The sequence below is a fragment of the Bos indicus x Bos taurus genome, chromosome 8 (assembly GCF_003369695.1).
Source record: "Bos indicus x Bos taurus breed Angus x Brahman F1 hybrid chromosome 8, Bos_hybrid_MaternalHap_v2.0, whole genome shotgun sequence".
In the NCBI taxonomy this organism is placed as follows: Eukaryota; Metazoa; Chordata; class Mammalia; order Artiodactyla; family Bovidae; genus Bos; species Bos indicus x Bos taurus.
Genome location: NC_040083.1, coordinates 100,264,328 through 100,280,032, shown reverse-complemented (window position 1 = coordinate 100,280,032; position 15,705 = coordinate 100,264,328). Strand labels below are relative to the sequence as shown.

The following is a 15,705-nucleotide window of genomic DNA, read 5'->3' as shown; positions in this document are numbered from 1 at the left end:
TGGAACACAGCCCAGTTCATCCATTTCCAGATTGTCTATGGTTGCTTTTGTGCTGCCATAGCACAGCTGAGTAGTTGCAACAGTGACTATATGGGCCACAAATCCCTGTACTTACTGTCTTGTCCTTTACAGAAAACCAAAGGTCTTTGTGTTACCACAAGTGAAAAATGGTATGGGAATTTCTTTAGTTAGCATTTAGTTGACTGTAATCAGTTAATAATTTTCATTTGCATTTAGTTCTATACGAATGATTTCTGTCCTTGAGCCCTTAGGGTTTGTGCATGCTTCCATTATTACGAGGTTCTGTAATTCGTGTAGGGGTATGTGTGTGTGAGTGTGCGCGCGCACACGTGCTTAATCGCTCAGTCATGTCAACTCTTTGCAACCCTTTGATTGTAGCCCCACCTGGGTCTTCTGTCCATGTGGTTTTCTGGGCAAGAGTACTGGAGTGGGTTGCCATTTCCTTCCCCAAAGGATCTTGCAGACCCAGCGTGTGTATGTATATGTCCCCTAGTAAAATGTCAATTCCTTGAGTGCAGGGAATACATAAACTTTCTTTTGTTCCTCCACTTTCCAGTATAGCGCCAGAATTAGAGTTAGTGTTGTTTTTTAGCAGCGTAATTGTATGTATTTATATTTGGCTGCACCGGGTCTTAGTGGTGGCATGCGGGATCTCCATGGCATCGTGTGCAGTCTTTCATTGCAGTGCATGAAACTCTAGTTGTGTCACATGGGTTCCAGAGCACGTGGGCTCAGTGGTTGCAGCATGTGGGTTTAATTGCTCTGTGGCACGTAGGATCTTAGTTTTCCATCCAGAAATCAAACCTGCGTCCCCTGCATTGCAAGGTGGATTTTTAACCACTGGACCACCAGGGAAGTTTCCTAGAGTGAGTAGCTTAAAGATGCATAGAGAAGACATGTGCTAAAGGGATGAATGAATGAAAGATGACATCTCTTCTATGGGTGACCTGCATTTCAATTTACCTTTTTCCATGTATATGCCACATATCTCTTCAGTAAATATTCAGCTTCTCTATTGTATCCTTCAGGTCAGTATGCTGTCTCTTAGAACTGTGATAGCCACCTAATTCTCAAATACCTGATAATTTTATTTATCAGGTAAACAAATGCATCAAAGCTATATGAATTGGGAAAAAGATTGGGAACACACTACATTTTCTTAGGCTATGAATTATTATTTATGCTATGAATGATTTCATTCCATGGAATTACAATCAATGGCTTGAGTTGTAGGTCCTGTTTAGTTGCTATGTTGAATGGGTTAGCACTATAGTTATGAATCTGTGTTTTTGACTCTGACTGTCTGAGCTCAGATTGAGGTTCTGTAGTTAGCTGTGTGGTCTGGACAGCATTTTGTGCCTCAGGTTCCTCAGATAAAGAAGAAGGGATGATAGTTCTTGTCCCATAAAGTTGCTGAAATAGTAATATGAGAAAAGTGGTGCTTAAAATGTCTGCAGAACTTGACTATTATTGTTATTTTAATTAACCATTTTGATGGGGGCTTCCAGGTGGCACAATGGTAAAGAATCCAGCTGCCAATGCAGGAGACTCAAGGGATACAGGTTCTATCCCTGGACTGGGAAGATCCACTGAAGTAGGAGATGGACACTTGCTCCAGTATTCTTTCCTGAAAAATTCCAGGCACGGAGGAGCCTTGTGGGCTACCGTCCACAGAGTAGAGTACAATCCAGAGTAGGACATCGCTGAGCAACTGAGTGCACACAACCATTCTGAATCTTGATTTCGTCATTTGTAAAATTAGGTTAAAATAGTTACCACACATCATAGAATTTTTATGAAAGTCAATTTATGCAAATAAAACATTGTAAATTTCAGAATGTTATAAGGTGTTACTTTCTTATCTGCAGGATAAAGCTATGAGGGAGAGTTCTGGAGTCAATGCTGTTTCTCTTTTCCAAGCCTAGCATTTACTTGATGTATGAGTCACTTATAGTCTCCAATTCGAAGTAACTCTCTTAATCTCTTTTCCATACAGTAGGGATAATAATAGTACCTATTTTATCGGGATGTCTCAAGGATAAATTTTTAAAATGTATGTAAAACTCTTAGCATAGTGCCTGATACATAGTAGGTACTCAATAGATACTAGCTATCTTCATCATCATCTTTTTGTGAAAGTATTTAAAGGATTAGAAATTAGAGAGTTTCTGAAAGATTACAGTGCTCAACAAATAATAGATAATAAATGGCATGTCAAACAAAGCAAAACAAAACCTTGGTGTAATAGCAACACCTTACCTCCATTCTAGTAGCAGGAAAGGGAGTTTCCACAGGAAATCAAAGTAAAGGAGAAAAGAAACAAAGTTAGTGCATTTTCATCTCAAGGCTTCTAAGAGATAATTTTGATACCTCTAAGTTTCTGAAAAGTTCTCTGCATCTTCCAGGAGGCCAGATCCTACATTAACAGGCATATTTGGAGAAGGAAAGTAAGAAAATATTAAATGTCTGTAGGAACTGGATTCTTTTTAAGATGAGTCATCCATGGCATCATTAGCCTAGGCAGGATCATAGTCCGATTTTCCCTCTGTTAGCCACCCAGGGACTTTTCAACCAGAAAGCAAGGAGTGGAGGGCTGAACAGGAAAAGGAAAGAGGGGATGGATGGGGGAGCTGTTATTTTCACAGACCCACTGGCCTCACGTGGTCATACAGGGTCTCACACTCAGAAGGGCTCCATGCTTAGTGTAGTGTTCTGCTGTGATCATCTTGAAACACTTAATAATTTTCTAACAAGGGGCCCCACATTTTCTGGATAGAACAGATGGAAGAAACATAAGGAAATTCTTAGAGAGAAAATGGTATGTAATTCAGAAGGGGTAAAGACAGAATCTAATAGCAGCTGGACAAGGAAACCTGTTGAAACATGAAAAGACCAAGGTTCTGTATATGAAAAAGCCCTCAATTTAAGAAGAGAGGATTCTATACCATGGAGATGAACCAACACCAGAGAGAATCCAGCCATAGAACTTGGGAAGAGATATTAAACTTAGACGGGCTTCTATTTCAATGGCAAGTAAGAGGACAAAAAAAAATCAAAGTTGTTTAAAGGTGCTCAGTCTTTTTAAGAATATTAAGAGAATCAAAGGATGATTCACTAGACTTCGTGTGTTTTATACAGAAATTTCTCCAGTCACATTTTCTTTGGCGGGGGTGGGGGGGGGGGTGGAAAGGGAAGGGCTTCGAGAACCTTGCAATTATAAACAAGTGCTTTTATCTCAAAACTAGCTATTTTTAAAATTCTAAAAATTTCCAACAGTCATCAATATTTGTAGTATCTTTTCAATTATCTGGAAAAGCCAATAAAACTTTGGCTCTCTTTTCAAACATACAGCCAATCTAATATGAAAAAGCTGCATGATTATAAAAAGAATGCTTACCTTGTGGTACTAGCTGTGGGACAGCTGGTAGCAATTTAGTGCAGCTACTGGCTTATTCATTTATTCTTTTCTCTTTTATTAAGAACAAAAGCAAACACCTTTAATCAGTTGGAAACCAGATGAAACCACCATGAAATGCTGAGGGATGGGGTCTGTTTTGTTGATAAGAACACTCTCTGCCTATGGTGGGTGAAGCACTGGATGGGAGAGGGAGTTGTGTGCTCCTGCTGCATTACCCCAGGCCTCACAATTGTGGAGAACATTGCAAGGGACCCAATAGTGTGACTATGAGACATGACAGAGAATGTGAAACATGATGGTGTATTCAATTAGCTATGGTTATTATGAAACAGAGTCCAAAGTTTTATTTTCTCTGTAATAATGTGAAACATCAGCTCAAAATATAGAAAATAAAAATATGAAATGACTGGATAAAGATGTCATATATATATATATAATGGAATAATACTCAGCCATAAAAAAGACTGAAATGCTGCAACATGGATGAACCTAGAGATTATCATACTAACTGAATTAAGTCAGATAAAGACAAATATCATATGGTACTTATATGTGGAATCTAAACTCTGATACAAATGAACTTATTTACAGAACAGAAATAGAATCTTTTGCACATGGTTATCTGGTTTCCCCAATACCATTTATGGAAAAGGGATTGTATATTCTTGGCTTTTTTGTCATAAATTAATCGACAAATATATGTGTCAACTCACATATATGTGTAAGTTTATTTCTGGGATCTTGATTCATTTCCATTTGTCTATGTTTTTATATCAGTTCTATTAAAAAGCAGAGACATTACTTTGCCAACAAAGGTCTGTCTAGTCAAGGCTATGGCTTTTCCAGTAGTCATGTATGGATGTGAGAGTTGGACTGTGAAGAAAGCTGAGCACCGAAGAATTGATGATTTTGAACTGTGGTGTTGGAGAAGGCTCTTCAGAGTCCCTTGGACTGCAAGGAGATCCAACCAGTCCATCCTAAAGGAGATCAGCCCTGGGATTTCTTTGGAAGGAATGATGCTAAAGCTGAAACTCCAGTACTTTGGCCACCTCATGCGAAGAGTTGACTCATTGGAAAAGACTCTGATGCTGGGAGAGATTGGGGGCAGGAGGGGAAGGGGACAACAGAGGATGAGATGGCTGGATGGCATCACTGACTCAATAGACGTGAGTCTCAGTGAACTCGGGAGTTGGTGATGGACAGGGAGGCCTGGTGTGCTGCGATTCATGGGGTCGCAAAGAGTCAGACACGACTGAGCGACTGATCTGATCTGATGTATAAGACTGTGTCATCTGCAAACAGGGACAATTTTACTTCTTCCCTTCCAATTTGGATGCCTTTTATTTCTTTTAATTGCCTGATTGCTTGGGCTAGGACTTCCAGTATGATGTTGAATACAAATGGTGAGAATGGGCACTCTTGTCATGTTCCTGATCTTAGAGGAAAAGTGTGTAATGTTTTGCTATTGAGTACGATATTGGCTGTGGGTTTGTTATATATGGCCCTTACTGGGTTGGAGCGCATTCCTTATATCCAATTTGCTGAGAGTTTTTATTTTTAATGTATGTTGAATTTTGTTAAATGCTTTTTCTGCATCTACTGAGAGGATCATATTTTTATCCTTAAAAATATGGATATATGTACATATATTATATATGTACATACATACATATATAATGGAATAATACTCAGCCATAAAGAAGACTGAAATAGTGCCTTTTTGCAGCAACATGGATGAACCTAGAGATTATCATACTAACTGAATTAAGTCAGATAAAGACAAATATTAACTGATTTGTGTATGTTGAACCATTCTTGCATCCCAGAGATAAATCCCACTTGATCATGAAGCATGATTCTGTTAATGTGCTGTTGAATTTGGTTTGCTAGGATTTTATTGAGAATTTTTGCAACTATATCCATCAGGGATATTGGTCTTCAGTTTTCTTGTATTGCCCTTATCTGGCATTGGTATCAGGGTAATAAAGACTGCTGGTAATGCTTCTTTAAATGTTTGATAGAATTAATACCTGAGTCTATTTTGATGGCCTTTGGCTCTTCCAGGACTGTGCTCATTACAGGGATCATGGGCTGTCTTGCTGGTCTCTGTCACAGGGCTGAGGGTTCTGAGGACAAAGCTCAGGCATCTTGCCAATAACATGGCATCCTGGTGAGTTTAAATGGCAACTTGAGCCTCTTGAGGTTGTGACTGAAGGGGAAATGAAACTTCCTGGTTCATAGGGAGAGGATCCAAAAGTTTTTCTGGCTCCTTTTGATGACTAGGAGCAAATGTAAATGAGTCAGAAAAAGTATATCAGGTTTCTCCAATAATACATATGAATCTGGGCGTATGCATGGAAGAGTTTTGGGACAATGAAGGATGATCTTTATTTTTGTTGTTGCTGTCTTTCAAACACTAGAAGTATCATTAGACATAATCCTGAGCCCTAGAACAGATTTTTCCATTTCCATTTTTCCTGCTGGGATAAGTAAATAAACAGATGGAGTAAAAGCTTCAAAGTGAAACACAGAGAATGTGACAAAAAGTACCGTTGACTGCAAAACACCAGGGGAGGATGGGGGTGGCTGAAATGGGAGAAAGGAGAGTTTGAGGTAAGGAAGCATTGCCAGACTATAAAGGGGAAGCATCAGGCTCTGGACCTCTGAGGCTAATGGAGAAAAGAAAGAAAGAAAGTGAAGTCACTCAGTTGTGTCCGACTCTTTGTGACCCCATGGACTGTAGCCTACTAGGGTCCTCTGTCCATGGGATTTTCCAGGCAAGAATACTAGGTGGGTTGCCATTTCCTTCTCCAAGGGATCTTCCTGACCCAGGGATTGAACCCAGGTCTCCCTCATTGCAGGCAATGCTTTACCGTCTGAGCCACCAGGGAAGCCCTAATGAGGCTAATGGAGAGAGATGCCAAAAACAGAAATGGAGAAAGCAGATGTCATGACTAAGCTCTGAGAGATCTGGGAAGCATAAGACCATGCTTTGATGTGATTCTGAATTAATGTGGTTCTGTGCATCCCTTTTATACCAGAGTGGCCTCACTTTCCTGGAATATTGGTTCCCTATTTCCTGAAATAGGGAGCACCCTAGAGTTGAGATGTAGTTTCCTCAATAATGACAAGGGGACACTTATGAGGCATCTAGCAACTTTGACTGGAAAGAACAGGTTCAGTTCAGTTCAGTTGCTCAGTCCTGTCCAACTCTTTGCGACCCCATAGATGGACTGTAGCACGCCAGGCCTCGCTGTCCATCACCAACTCCTGGAGTTTACCAAACTCATGTCCATTGAGTCAATGATGCCATCCAACCATCTCATCCTCTGTCATCCCCTTATTCTCCTGCCCTCAATCTTTCCCAGCATCAGGGTCCTTTCAAATGAGTCAGCTCTTCACATCAGGTGGCCAAAGTGTTGGAGTTTCAGCTTCAACATCAGTCCTTCCAATGAACATTCAAGACTGATCTCCTTTAGGATGGACTAGTTGGATCTCCTTGCAGTCCAAGGGACTCTCAAGAGTCTTCTCCAACACCACAGTTCAAAAGCATCAATTCTTTGGCCATCAGCTTCCTTTGTAGTCCAACTCTCACCTCCATACATGACAACTGGAAAAGCCATAGTCTTGACTAGATGGACCTTTGTTGGCAAAGTAATGTCTCTGCTTTTTATATGCTGTCTAGGTTGGTCATAACTTTTCTTCCAAGGAGCAAGCGTCTTTTAATTTCATGGCTACAGTCACCATCTGCAGTGATCTTGGAGCCCAGAAAAATAAAGTCAGCCACTGTTTCCACTCTTTCCCCATCTATTTGCCATGAGTGATGAGACTGGATGCCATGATCTTAGTTTTCTGAATGTTGAGCTTTAAGCCAACTTTTCACTCTTCTCTTTCACTTTCATCAAGAGGCTCTTTAGTTCTTCTTTACTTTCTGCCATAAGGGTGGTGTCATCTGCATATCTGAGGTTATTTATATTTCTCCCAGCAATCTTGATTCCAGCCTGTGCTTCGTCCAGTCCAGCGTTTCTCATGATGTACTTTGCCTATAAGTTAAATTAGCATGGTGACAATATACATCCTTGACATACTCCTTTTTCTATTTGGAACCAGTCTGTTGTTCCATGTCCAGTTCTAACTGTTGCTTCCTGACCTGCATACAGATTTCTCAAGAGGCAGGTCAGGTGGCCTGTTATTCCCATCTCTTTCCACACAGCCAAAGGCTTTGGCATAGTCAATAAAGCAGAAATAAATGGTTTTCTGGAATTCTCTTGCTTTTTCAGTGATCCAGCAGATGTTGGCAATTTAATCTCTGGTTCCCCTGTCTTTTCTAAAACCAGCTCGAACATCTGGAATTTCATGGTTCATGTATTGTTGAAGCCTGGCTTGGAGAATTTTGAGCATTACTTTACTAGCGTGTGAGATGAGTGCAATTGTGTGGTAGTTTGAGCATTCTTTGGCATTGCCTTTCTTTGGGATTGGAAATGAAAACTGACCTTTTCCAGTCCTGCAGCCACTGCTGAGTTTTCCAAATTTGCGGCATATTGAGTGCAGCACTTTCACAGCATCATCTTTCAGGATTTGAAATAGCTCAATTGGAATTCCACCACCTCCACTAGCTTTGTTCATAGTGATGCTTCCTAAGGCCCACTTGACTTCACATTCCAGGATGTCTGGTTCTAGGTGAGTGATCACACCATCGTGATTATCTGGGTTGTGAAGATCTTTTTTTGTACAGTTCTTCTGTGTATTCTTGCCGCTTCTTCTTAATATCTTCTACTTCTGTTAGGTCCATACCATTTCTGTCCTTTATTGAGCCCATCTCTGCATGAAATGTTCCCTTGGTATCTCTAATTTTTATTTTTTATCTATATCTATTATATATATTATCTATATAATATATATATTATATAATATATATATTATCTATATCTAATATATATATATTATCTATCTATTATCTATATCTATATCTATTATAATTTATAATAATTAAATTATCTCTAATTTAATTTTATCTCTAGTCTTTCCCATTCTATTGTTTTCCTCTATTTCTTTGCATTGATCACTGAGGAAGGCTGTCTTATCTCTCCTCGCTAATCTTTGGAATTCTGCATTCAAATGGGTATATCTTTCCTTTTCTCCTTTATTTTTTTTGCTTCTTTTCTTTTCACAGATATTTGTAAAGCCTCCTCAGACAACCATTTTGCTTTTTTGCATTTCTTTTACTTGGGAATGGTCTTGATCCCTGCCTCCTGTACAGTGTCACGAACCTCTGTCTGTAGTTCATCAGGCACTCTGTCTATCAGATCTAGACCCTTAAATCTATTTCTCACTTCCACTGTATAATTGTAAGGGATTTGATTTAGGTCATACCTGAGTGGTCTAGTGGTTTTCCCTACTTTCTTCAATTTAAGTCTGAATTTGGCAATAAGGAGTTCTTGATCTGAGCCATAGTCAGCTCCCGGTCTTGTTTTTGCTGACTGTATAGAGCTTCTCCATCTTTGGCTGCAAATAATATAATGAATCTGATTTCAGTGTTGACCATGTGGTGATGTCCATGTGAACAGGTTAAGGAGAGAAATAAAAGTGGCAGGTGTCTCATGGGGTTCAGATGTCTTGTTACATTGCACTCATGAGATACCCTTTTTAAATGTGCATGAGGAAATTTTAGGAAAAGTAGAGGAGCTTGAAGTCTCATAGTAAGTGTGATGCAACAGGAAAAATAGATCGGGGATGAACGAATGGGTCTTGTGGCTTTTTATGAATTAGCTACCTAAGGGAGTGTTATTCAAAAACGGTACCTCATACTTTCCAAACCCATTGACTAAAGTCAAATCATTGCTGGTTTCATTCTACATGAAATTACAGAAAGGTGAAGATAGGTGAATTAAGGTACACATTTTATAGGTTCCTTTCTCTGGACCAAAATCCTAGAAGACAGGATATTGATAAATTACACAAAGATAAAGCAGGAGTTTTTCCTATTTCTTATTTGGGACTCTAGAAGCAGAGAATCTTATAAGGGCCCTTTAACCTGATACGTGATCAGCCACATTAATGCAAAAATGGTAGTATGACACAGTTGGGTAGACAGCAGGACTGAGTTAGTGGTCTAAATCTTCTTTGGTTTTTTATAACATGAAAGTGATTCAGAAGTTGCTACAGGCCCCAAGAGGGATAAGGAAGAAGCTGACTTGGAGTTTAGCATGTATGGCATTGCAGAGAGAGCCAAGGGCAAAGGTTGCATAATAGACTCTAGAGAGGAATTGATGAAGGATTTGACTGAGATGTAGAGGATTGTACTGCTACAGGAAGAGCCTCAATGGGGCTGAGCCAGACAGGGAGGTCCTCTGGGTTCCAACCAAGCCAAGAGATGAGCTCACTAGTTCTCCAGCTGTAGACTTTACCAAAGACTAGGGTGGTCCAGAGGACACCAGTGCATAAATCCAAGACTCCTTCTCTCTTTCCATGTAAGGAAGAGAGAGAAGGAGGAAAGAGAGGAAGAGACATGGCAGGGACTTGATCTTTGAATGCCTGAATAATGACCAGAAATGAAACTTTCTTCATATTAGCAACACTTGTTTTCTCCTCTAACCAGGGGATATGTAGTTTAAGCTAGATTAGATCAGTTTATTTTCTTGGATTTGAGTATTCATATGTAATTATTTCTCCTTCTCTCTGCACATACATATGTTATCAACATATAGTTATATAAATATATGTTTACTGAACACTGGCTCCTGATCAGTTAACAAATCAAACATAAGATAGTGAGACTAGAATCATTCCAAGTAATTTAAAGGCATCAAAAATGTAATCATTTAATTATCTCTTGAACCTTCTCATGTTCTGTTGTTTTATCTGTTATTGTTTGTCCTAGACATTTTTCTTAAAATCTCAGACACATCTAAACTCCTTGTACCACATTCAGACACTGTCAGACCTTATCTTTTCTCTCCTTACCTGCCGTCTACCTAATAGGTTTCATGCATCTCTCCTCTTCTCTGTTTACCAATTGTTGCTGTTGCCAGAATTTCATAACTTTTCCAGACTCGAATAACCTAACTGCATGCCATGCCCCTTCATCTTTTGACACCTGACATCTGTTGATTTGATAAATAATATATCTGACCATATTCACTTGTCTCCTCTAAAAAAATTAAATAACTTCTCATTGATTAAAGAGTACAGTCAGCCTGCTCAGGCTCTTCATAATCCAGCTAGGTCTCACGTTTCAAACCTCTCTTCCTCTCCTCCACCTCATCTCAGTCTCCATCATGACTTGCTATTTTCTGGACTCACTTTGACCTTGTCATCTCTAACTCAAATGGTACCTCTTTTCGAAGGATTCCCTTAAACTCTCTTTTTTCCTGCTGTTGTACTTTGTGCTTCTGCATAGAACATAGTCTATGCCATGATGTCTGTGACTGATAGGCTTCCTTTTTAGATTGAGAGTCCCTGGAAGACTTGGACTCCATTGTTGATGATCCCATTCATGAATTAAGTTTGCATCCTTTACCTAATGCAATGGACTGAACCTAGTGTACTTCATAAATGCACGTAAGAGTGCTTCATAGACAACAAATGGTATGTGGAGAGTAATCAGTTTATTATTTGTTAAAGTGAGTTGAATTTACTTTTAAGCATCTCACCCTTCTCTGGGAATATGACTTCCCATCAGTGGAAATTCTTGAATAATTGATGTAATATCTCAAGATACGGATATATTCTTGGAGGAGAAAGCAGAAGGAATCTGGTTTTGAAATCTCTTTCCTTCGTGGGCATGCCTCAGAGGGCCAGCCTTGCCCAGTGCTCCCTATGTATTTCTCTGTGTCCTTATTCACCTCATGCTAAAAATCACAAGTATTACTAGAAATTTCCTCATCAGGAAGATCAAAGAAGTGGCACTGTAATAAGAAATATCAGGCTCTGGGGAACTGGCTCTGGATACCGGTTCTACCAGCGCTTACCTTACATGTGAGGCCAAGCATCTCTCTGCTGACCCTTGGACGGTAGGCATGCTATGAATATTATCATGCCTGGCATTTCCTGATACAGGGATTATTTCCATCTCTAGGAATTCCACAGATGTTCTCAGAAGCCTTTGGGACATGTAAGTTTTAAAAATAAACCTTTATAACTCAACACAAATATACTAGAAATCCATGTGTCAGCCCTTTTCCTTGAAAATATCTGTGGATCCTGTTATCACTTGTGTGAAACAAGAAGGGGAAAGGCCATAAAGTAGATAATATATTTATAAGTAAAAATGCCCTAAAATATAGCCAATTAGAAATTGGCACAAGCATGTTAAATGTCTGCCAGCTTACTCTTTGAGAGCCTTGGAAAGCTTGATTAACCCCCAGAAAGAAAGAGGCGGAAGAGAAAAAAGAGGATGGGAAGGAAAGAAAAAGAAAGGGAGGGAGGGAAGAAGGAAGGAAGGAGGGAAGGAAAGAAGTAGGGAGAGAGGGCGAGAGGGAAGAATAAGAAAGGGAAGAAAAGAACATGAAAGAGAAGGATATTGAAAGAAATGAACTCCTGGAAGCTGTTTCATATCACTTAGGCAGGCATTTAAGAATTTAATTTTTGAAGCAATGAATTTCCCCAAATCAATTATTTTGGTCAACCTTTGAGTATACCTATGGAGGAAAAAATATCCCAAATGGGCCTGGAGTAAGAGATTAAAAAAAAAAAAAAAAAAGACGTTCCCTAATGAAGGATGTTGTGGCATAGTACCGACTCTCTTGTCTCCTCAGTCAGTCGGTTCAGTCGCTCAGTCATGTCCAACTCTTTGTGACCCCACGGACTGCAGCACTCTAGGCTTCCCTGTCCATCACCAACTCCCAGAGCTTGCTCAAACTCATGTCCATCGAGTCACAGATGCCATCAAACCCTCTCATCCTCTGTCGTCCCCTTCTCTGCTCCTGAAACAGTGCAATTGTGAACAGCCATCCTACCTGCTATACTGATGGTGGCTGCAGCCTTCGCGGTACTGAATTTCTCTCCGTGCTTGTTAGTAGCTATGCATGTGTAGAGTCCTGGCTTGGTGATAAACAGCTGCAGTCTTGAGTCAATTACTCTGTCTTTCACACTTTCTTGAATAGACCCAGAAGAAACCTGGTGGAGTCAGGGGGAAAAAGAAGATAGCATTAGGTCAAGAATTTCTAATATGCTGTATAAAGTAGACTGGAAAGAAAAAGGATTAGGATCAAAAGGCATGTGGCAGATTGCGAAAATTGCCAACAACCTTTGTCTCCCAACGCCCACGACCTTACAATGTGACTTTGTTGCTCTTCCTTTCTGAGGTGGCTTCTTTCCTCATGCTTTGAGTCTTGATTGGCTTGTGACATGTTTTCAAAAGACACAGAGACTTGCAACATTCTTGCACACTGTGGCTTGCTTTCTTATTTCTCTTAGAACCTGTGACCTCCTGTGAATAAGGCAGAGCAGGCCTGATAGAGGATGAGGCACTTATGGCCCAGTTATCCTCACTGATCCACCTGGCAGCCAATAATAACCCCCAGATATATGAGTAAGGCCATTCTAAACCCACTAGCTCCTAGTCAACCTGCCAATCACAGGAGCTAGATCAGAAAGATCAGGCAATCCTAGCCCAAATCAGCAAAACCACCCAGTCGAGCCACGGACTTGTGAGCATTAATAAATGGCTCTTGTTTTAAGTGATCAGGCTTTGGGACGTCTGTGATGTGACCGTAGATAACTAACACAAGCTAGAAAAGATACCCTGTGTGTATCCTTCAAGATACGTCTCTATGTCTTAAAGTTAGAGACAGTCAATTAAGAGAGGTAATAGAGTTTTGGACTCATTTTCATAATTCTTTCCCAATTTCCCCCTAAATGTGCAACAAATAGTGGATGGTTAACAAGAAAAAAAAAACGGTTGTGAAGTCAGTCCTGTTTCTGCATCATGAACCATATCAGAAAATCAAATATCCTTGAAGAGCCAGGCTACCAATGCCATATTAGCACATAATTGACAGGTAATGTACCTAAGTGCTCTTTAGTCATCAGCATGCCAACTCTGAGAAAGACAGCTCCCAGTGCATTCTTTTGGGTTGCAGAGTTCCAGTTTACATGCTAGTTTGTCTGACCCCAAAAGTCTGTGCTTTTAATCTTTATGTTTTACTGCCTTACCTGGTCCTAAAACTGAATAGTCATTAGAAAAGAACAGTAACAACAAAACCTCAAATCAACCATGAACAAAATAAACGTCTGACTTAAATGTCATTGTTAAGGTGGTGACATTTATTAAACTGGTGATTCTTTCTTCACTGTTTTCTTAAGCACTGTACCATTAAAAAAATTTTTTTTTTCATTATCATTGCTTATCTGAGGGGGAAATTGCTAGTTTGAGAGAAGTGTGAATAGACTGACAATCAAGAAATCAGCTAATGGTTTACCTTGAGCAGGAGTAGGAGTGGGTACCTTGGTGGCCTTGAAAAAGATCTTTCTGTCTAGTAGTAAAGAATGAAACTAGGAGTAAGAAACTTGGAGCCAAGATATTTTACTGTTTCACCTGAGGGAGGATTCACATTTAGATCGGCAAGGGGGAGGGAAGCCCCGAGGTGAGACCAACCTCCCATGCTTCTGCTGCCAGGTAGCTGGGTGGCCCCAGAAGCAAGCACTCTCTGTCGCCATTAGGCAGTGAAAGTTTGTCCAATTAGCTCCTGTCTTTTTATTCTTTATCTATACTATGAGTCTCCATTATTTTAGAAACACTGGTTTATGTGAGCATCAGTTTACCTTAACTGGGGAAACTTCCCAGCTCAGATCAAGTATTGTGGCATTTCCCCCAGATAAGCAGCCTGGACTCTATAAGAAATTGACAAGGCAGAGAGAAAAATATCTTTGAGAGACACACATGCAGCTGGGAATTCAAACCAAATGCATCATTATATTTATCAGAGGTGCAAGTTCCTATGGATTTGAGTATCCAAGTTAGATGGAAAGGGCTGAACAAGTTGAAATAGAATTTGAAAAGATGATTGGGGTATAGTTGACTTACAACATTGTGTTAGTTTCAGGTGTACAGGAAAGTGATCTGTTATACATATTCATAGGTCCATTTTTTCCAGATTCTTTCCATAAAGGTTATTACAGGATATTGAGTAGAGTTTCCTGTGCTCTATAGTAGATCTTTGTTAGTGAAATAAAATTTTGGACTCTCCCCAGGTTTTAATACTAAGCAACAATGAGAAAAAAAGCTAAAGAGCTCAAACCTCTGCCAGTTAGTATGTTTTATGCTCTGAGGATATTTTGTTTATAAGTATAATCCCTTCGCAGTTTATACATGTGAAATCTGTAGAACAGTTACCTTCCTCCTTTGCAACTTTGTTTCTTTTAAGAAGCAGATCTGTAGTTCCGATGCCTAGGAGACAACTCAGAAATGAGTAATCCCCTAAATGCTGACTAAACCTGCACTATTTTCATGTTCACACCTAAGAAAGTCACTCCTCAAGGTCACCGAAAACATTCTTGGGAGGAAAGCGAAATGAGTTTTAAGCCGCCTGACCCCCGTCCTCCTGGACACCATCCAGGTGCTGACATAGTCCAGCGGGTAGACCATCAAGTTCCAAGGCTCACTGCCTGATGATGATGTGGTTCCTAAGTACTTTTCCTCCTGTTTCCAGAGGCCTGGCTTGATTCCATTTGTGACTCATGCACAGCAGGCCTTGTTAGTCATCATTTGAATTTGTTTTTCTTTCTTCATGGAGCAATCTGACCAACAGTTTAGTATTTTTGATGACCTAAAATTCGGAACACCCCTTTGCCCTGCATTTTGGTCATTTGGCCTTTCAGATTTAAAAGCTCAAAAGGATGAGTTCAGATTATGCCTGGGAGCTTTAAGCAAGGTGTGCTGAGGCAAAGTGGTGGACTTCATTGAGATGACTTTATCTGTTTTTACAATAAATATATGTTTTTTCTCCAAGTCACCCAGGCATACTGACCTGAAAGCTCTGGATAAACAGTTCTCTGTTGTGTGTGTAGGGGTGAGACTGTGACCTCAGATGAGGCCATCGAACAGGAACTCTAAAGAGGCATATTAGTTCACACCTGATAAAATGTATGTAAAAGCCTTCTGAAGGAGACAACATAGGTGGAATACTTTTTACATATCATTAATAATGCTGTTTGGAGAAAATTTACCCCCAGTTATGGATCCTATAACTTTATCATAATTTGACCTCTGAATGGTATTCTGGCTTCTATGACCTTGTCATGCAGCAAATAGTCCCAGTTGGCTA

The 15,705-nt window shown here is 39.9% G+C and overlaps 1 protein-coding gene and 1 long non-coding RNA gene across 8 annotated transcripts in view; one reads left to right on the top strand and one right to left on the bottom strand.

Moving 5' to 3' along the window:
- MUSK (muscle associated receptor tyrosine kinase) overlaps positions 1-15,705 on the bottom strand; it is a 101,792-nt gene that overhangs the window by 24,725 nt on the left and 61,362 nt on the right. For all 6 annotated transcript variants that reach the window (XM_027550490.1, XM_027550492.1, XM_027550491.1 and 3 more), the window contains 2 exons: positions 12,397-12,556; positions 2,281-2,287 (listed from right to left, as the gene is read on the bottom strand). In XM_027550490.1, coding sequence (XP_027406291.1) covers positions 2,281-2,287; positions 12,397-12,556 — 167 coding nt within the window. The remainder of the gene's footprint in view (positions 1-2,280; positions 2,288-12,396; positions 12,557-15,705) is intronic.
- The window catches only part of LOC113897651, a 119,286-nt gene that overhangs the window by 67,492 nt on the left and 36,089 nt on the right, over positions 1-15,705 (top strand). The gene's annotated exons all lie outside the window — the stretch shown is intronic.